The sequence below is a fragment of the Heteronotia binoei genome, chromosome 2 (assembly GCF_032191835.1).
Source record: "Heteronotia binoei isolate CCM8104 ecotype False Entrance Well chromosome 2, APGP_CSIRO_Hbin_v1, whole genome shotgun sequence".
Taxonomy (NCBI): domain Eukaryota; kingdom Metazoa; phylum Chordata; class Lepidosauria; order Squamata; family Gekkonidae; genus Heteronotia; species Heteronotia binoei.
In genome coordinates, this window is record NC_083224.1 from 143922563 (window position 1) to 143928447 (window position 5885).

Genomic DNA, 5885 nt, shown 5'->3' on the forward strand with positions numbered 1-5885 from the left:
TTGCTCAGGACGGCTTTTCACAAATACTCTCTTTAAAGAACTCAACTTTCAGCCTCTTCCTGGGCAAGCATATCAATATGAACAATGCACTAGGCAATGTGTCAGGCTACTTAAAGCCAGCCTTCTGACGCATCTTAATTTCTTAATTCTCCCTAGGGGCTATCATACCTTCTCTCCTTCTTCTGGGGCTACTGGTGAAAGCACTCAATTAACTTAATTTACAACACTGGGCAAACAAAATTAACTGCAAATTGCTCTATAAAGTAATTGTTTCTTTAGCCCCCCCCCAAAAAAAATAAAAATAGACCAAAGTCACTTCAAAAGGGTGTCTGCTCGACAGGGTGTCTGCTCCCCCCTCTTTGTAACTCCACACAAAGGCCCCAACTGCCAAACAACTGCCAAACTCTTGTGTGAAGTCACAAAGAGGGGGGAGCAAGAAGTCAAAGGCTGCTGCCAAGACTCCGGTCTAGGGAGTTTCTTCTCTGCTTTCTTCCATCTGGAGAGGCTCTTGTAGGCACTCACCCTGTTCTCGGGCCGGACCAGCTGCTTCTTCTGTGCCTCTGCTGTTTTCGTGGCCATTTCTCTCTGGTGCAGATTTGGCTTCGGCCTTCAGGCCTGAGGCTTCGTTGCTGGCTGCAGGGTCCCCCTTGTAGGGGGCGAGATACCATCCCGTGGCCACTTTCATGACCCTAGGCGCCCTCATCGTATGCCAGTGGTGGTCGAGCACTCTTCCTCTTCCTCCCCCTCTTCTTCGAGCCTGGGGAAGGGCGGCTGAGTTCTTATGGGGGCAGGAATTGATCCAGTGGCCAAATTCATGGCACCGGGCGCACTCATCGCGTGCCAATGGTGATCGCATGCCCCTTGGCGTACCCGGGGGTCAGGGTCCCACTTCTTGTCTGCTCTCCCGGACATCTTTAAACTCTAGGGCGTCGTTTAGCTTCTTAAACATAATAAACCAGTCCTGCCCCTTGATCTCGAGGTTGTAGATACCTTCGTGATTGCTGAAGGTCCCTACAGTGGGCTTCTTCTTGGACCCGTTCTTGGCCAGCGCCTTTGCCTTTCTGGATTGTTCCATACGAATGGCTTTATGGGAACTGTCTTCTTCCGGTTCGCAGCCCCAATCAGGGTCGGTACCAACCTAAGGTTCTTGCATAGCTTTCGGTGGCGGGGACGGTGATGAAGGAGGAGGTGGTGAACACTGGTCTATCCGGGGTGGGGACGTCCTCTCTGCCATTTTCTGGTCCGTTGATGCCTCCTCCCAGCAACTGCACAGGAAAAAGTTTATTTAGGCAGACTTCCACTTTATTTTTCTCTTGTTATTTTGCAGGGTGAACAATACCCCAACTCAGCCTTCTGCTGTTTTTCTTCATTTTAGTTGAAGCACACTTGGCAGCAAAAATGGCGGTGGTGAAGGTAGGGCTAGGAGACTGGTCAGAAGATGAAGATGGGGAACTCGACAAGGAGTTGTCCTGGCTTCCCGTGGGGACAAACACCTGGGCGTCAGGGTTGAAGCCACTCGTGACCTCTTTGCTCAATTCGGCTACACGGCCACCCTTACTGTTCTCTAAACACACGGCCTCGACAGACCCTTCCTCCCCGATTTGGTAGGAGACTTCAAATGGATCAATCCAGACGCGCAATTCCTTAGGAATATTGGCCCACACATCCTCTATAGTCAATCCACTTCTCCTGGCCGCCAGTTCCACCACAGGGTCCACTGTTTCCCCAATATAAATACAGCGGTAGGCGGAACCCTTCAGAGGCTTCTCTGGGTACCAGTGGCCTTCATATTTTTCCTTTAGTAGCTGCTCTAATTCGTCACTAAACTGAACCACCCGCCTCCATGGAAGCTTGTTGTGCAGGTGGGAGGTGATGAAATTCAGAGCAACTTTGATCTCCTGATACATATTTCCTCTATAGCGAGTATGGATGCGGTGTAAATCACTTCCCCCTCTTATAAGCCCTGGTCATGGGTCGGAAATGCAAAAAGGGGTGTCACGTGGCTGATGGGGATCCTCCTCTGAGGAGGCAGGCTGACCAGAGAGAAGCTCTCCAGAAGCAAGGCTAGGGGACTTGTCTCCACAGAACTCCTCCCCGGAGAAGCGCATAAAAATTCTTTGTTTCCTACCGATGAAGGGGCGAGGGTAAAGTCTAGGTGGGTCTAAGTGGCAAAAAAAAGAGTGGGGGGTTTTACGTTGGGCTTACGGGACCAGCTCCCTACAGGGGGCAACAGAGACACTACTCTGTGTCCTAACATCTACTTCCCAGGGGTACCTTAACTAAAATTGCCTTGCCCTTAAACTGAAATGCCTGCCCAGGAATAATATTATTTGGCAACCATATACTGCTTAAAGTTACACAATAACATAATCAATTGAACTGGAAAACACGTCAAACACAAATGGGACATGACTAGTTTTTTTAGGTGCTTTCCATACATGGCGTCACATGGCAGTGTTATTGCAATCATAAAACAAGCCAACCCACAGCCCCGCTGCTCAAGATGCTGCTTACCAAACAGGAAAACTGTAGTTTAGCCCGTCCCAAGATGGGACCCTTCAAGCGAGGTCGAGCCTACGCAACATTACAGACATATTTCACACTATTTAAAACAGCTTTTTACACTGCCTTGCAGACAAAGTTATCTGCCTCTCGCGGCCTAGGCCGCCCTGATTTCAATCCTCTGCCAATTTGAAGGTCTTCAGAGAAGGTCGGCTAGGGATGGCCTAGTGGACCTAGTGCCTGACAGTGCTGACTGTCCCTGTCAGATCCTTAGTGGCGGCCTGAGCCGGGGCGGCAGTTCAACCGCTAATCCGCCAGGGATGGCAGTTCGACCTTTAATCTTCCAAACGAGTAGGGGGCCCTCCCCAATTTTCCTCAGGAAGCACCACTGTGCGCGGTGAGGTCCCAAGCCTCCAGTCGGCCCCCTAAGTTGACCTTTTAGCAACCACGCAGTTGTCTCCCCCTGTTCCCCTTTCCACAAGCAAATAGTGTGCCTATGGTGCCTTGGAGTGCGCCAACAAAGCGTCAGCGATCCCGGGGTGTAGACCCAGGGACCGACTAACTTGTGGAACCTCTGATGAGGACTCCAACAAGGCTGGTCCTCTAACTGGAAGTCTGGGGAGGGATTCATGCGGCTATATCGTCAAGATACTGGGCAAGTCTTGCTTGTGTGTTAAAGGGGTCCCACCCCTTGCTCAGAGTGTCGATCCACCCCTCAAGGTCAGTGGGTGTGCCCTCAGCTGGGAGTGAGCTGGCAGATGAACAGGTATCTTCCATGCACCGGTCACAACACAGTGAGTGGAAGGCTGTCAATACAGGGGGCGTCTGGACAATCTGCCGGGCCCAAGTCTCCGGGCCACCAGAACTTGCTAGGGTGGCGGTCTGGCGCGCAACCTTCCAGGCACAAATAGGGGCACCTGGTCTTTCCCTCAGGAAATACCACCGAGCCCAGTTCCCACCCTGCTTCCCAGTCGAGGTTGTGGTTCGGCGTTTGATTAACCAAGCCGTGGTGCCGTTACAGGCTGCTTGCCACAACTGAATGTCATGGGTTTTACAAAGCGTTTGTTGCCAACAAAAAATCAGCCATTCCACCCAAGGGCTGATCACAAACCGAAAAGTGTCGCCTGGGCTCCACCAGCCTGGGTCTTCAAGATTGCAAAGATTACAACAATCAGAGTCACTATGACTCCAGGTCGGAGAAGGTGAACACATATAGGGCAAGTTCAGTGTATATATATAATATACACTTTCCCAGACAAACAGACAACTAAACACAAGAACAGGGAGGGGATCACATACGTAGGATCCTATTCAGTCGCTTCTCTGCGTTCGCTGCTTACCGCACTCTCGTGGGCAAGGACCGAGCTACTGGCAGCTCCGCTCTCGCTTCAATACCAGGTATCGTCTCATGCACACACCACACACAATCCAAACAGATGTTCTCTTCAAAATTTTTCTTTTGTTTTTCTCTTTTCCGCAACCACCCTCTCACGGTAGCTGTGGGTGGAGGGCACAGCTGCCACCTGTCCCTCCAAGGGCGATTCCTCCCACAATATTTTCTCTTCAAGCAGTCACAATTGGAATGCTGCAGTCGGAAGGGACACTTATAGGGGCTCCGCCCTTCCCTGTTCCACAGGTCCTCGGGTGCTGCTGCGCGGTGATCAGGCGCGCCTTCCCTCCGAGATTTAGGCTGGAGCCAAGCAATCTCGTATGGAGGGGACCACAACTTACACAACATACAATGGACTCTCCCAGCCCAAGACTATCTTATATGGAGGAATCTACCACGTTGAGCACAAGGTCCTATACTTGCCACTACCTTGTGCCCAAGGTCCTACAACGTTGTGCCCAGGGTCCTATATTTGCCACTACCCTGCCTCAGTCCCATCCATTTGATTCTCTCAACCTCTTTCTTCTTGTCTAGGCCTTTTTTTGAGCAGGAATGCACAAGAATGCAGTTCCAGCTGGCTTGGCATCAGGGTGTGTGGCCTAATATGCAAATGAGTTCCTGTTGAGCTTTTTCTTTAAAAAAAACCTCTTTAATCTTATGTTGTCGAAGGCTTTCAAGGCCAGAGTCCATTGGTTGTTGTAGATTTTCCGGGCTGTGTGGCCGTAGTCTTGGCACTGTGAGACCTGAAATTTTGCCAGCAACTGTGACTGGCATCCTCAGAGGTGTAACCCAGAAAACTGGAGTTCTCTCTGGGTCAAATTGCCTACCAACTTCTTCCCAATTTGACCAAGAGAGAACTCCAGTTTAGTTACACCTCTGAGGATGCCAGTCACAGTTGCTGGCAAAACATCAGGTCTCACAATGTCAAGACCACAACCACACTGCCTGGAAAATCTACAACAACCCTTTAATCTTGTCACTGTACAGTTTTTTCCCCCTTCAAAATGTGTATCAAGATGCAAAATATGCAGTTCTGGGGGGGAAAATGTTCCATTCCAAAAGAACATATAGGCATCTCAAAAATCTAAAGTGCACAAAAGTTTTATGTTAGCTGATATAAAAAATGACTGATAACAATGTTAAAAAATAAAAGTGAGTTGTCCCGGCCTTACATCTTGTTGAGTGAGGCTCAAATACAACACATATGGCCATTACTGTTGTCAAATTGCCCATTCTGAAGGTTTTCTCCTTCTCTGTGTAATCTTCTAAATGTCATGGAATGTGATTCTAAGAACTAAAGTTTCTTAGAATCACATTCCATACACCAGGAAAAAGAATAGGTATGTTCTCACAGCACTCTATGTGTGCAAATAGCAACCACATACGATTTCTATGTGTGCAAATAGCAACCACATACAATTTAAAGGATTTCTAATTTTTCCTTTAAAACCTGCAAGACACAGTTTGTCTCTTTTTAACTATTTCACATAGCATAGTTTTTAATTGCTATTGAAACAGGAAATATAAAATGCCAAAATTCTTTCAGGTCATATAATGTTCTTCCAACATTCATTTATCAAGTAGTCACATTTTAAATGCTAATTTAACTGAACTTTTCACAATTGCATAACTTTTCATTTAACAATTTTTCAACTAGAATCCCTGTTTTAGTACCTCAAAAATGATGACTGTCTCTCTTTAGAATTCAGTGCAATACGTACCTTATAAAGCACTGCTAAATTGTGCACTGCTAGAGGTTTACCTTCGCCTTCCATTGCCATGTAATATAATTTTATTGATTTAGACTATACATAAAGCACTACTGTGCGCTGCAGTTTCATTGATTTCACTTTTAAAGTCCTGTTAAAATAAATTTGGCAATTTTATTTTCTCAAAAATTGAGTGAGATGTCCTATAAGCAATATACATGTTTGGTATCTGAGGAAATTTCTATACTCAGTGATTTCTGTAAGTGAAAGTCATATCCCATAAT

General features: G+C 47.5%; 1 protein-coding gene across 1 annotated transcript; it reads right to left on the bottom strand.

Annotated features, from left to right (window-relative positions):
* Positions 1-1316: 1316 nt before the first annotated feature.
* LOC132567356 (protein Tob2-like) lies at positions 1317-1907 on the bottom strand. The gene has a single exon (XM_060233032.1). It carries the CDS (start codon positions 1905-1907, stop codon positions 1317-1319), a length of 591 nt encoding a protein of 196 aa, XP_060089015.1.
* Positions 1908-5885: the final 3978 nt, after the last annotated feature.

Bases quoted from the DNA above. Each gene is read 5' to 3' on its own strand.
- LOC132567356 (XM_060233032.1), bottom strand. From the start codon at position 1,907: ATGTATCAGGAGATCAAAGTTGCTCTGAATTTCATCACCTCCCACCTG.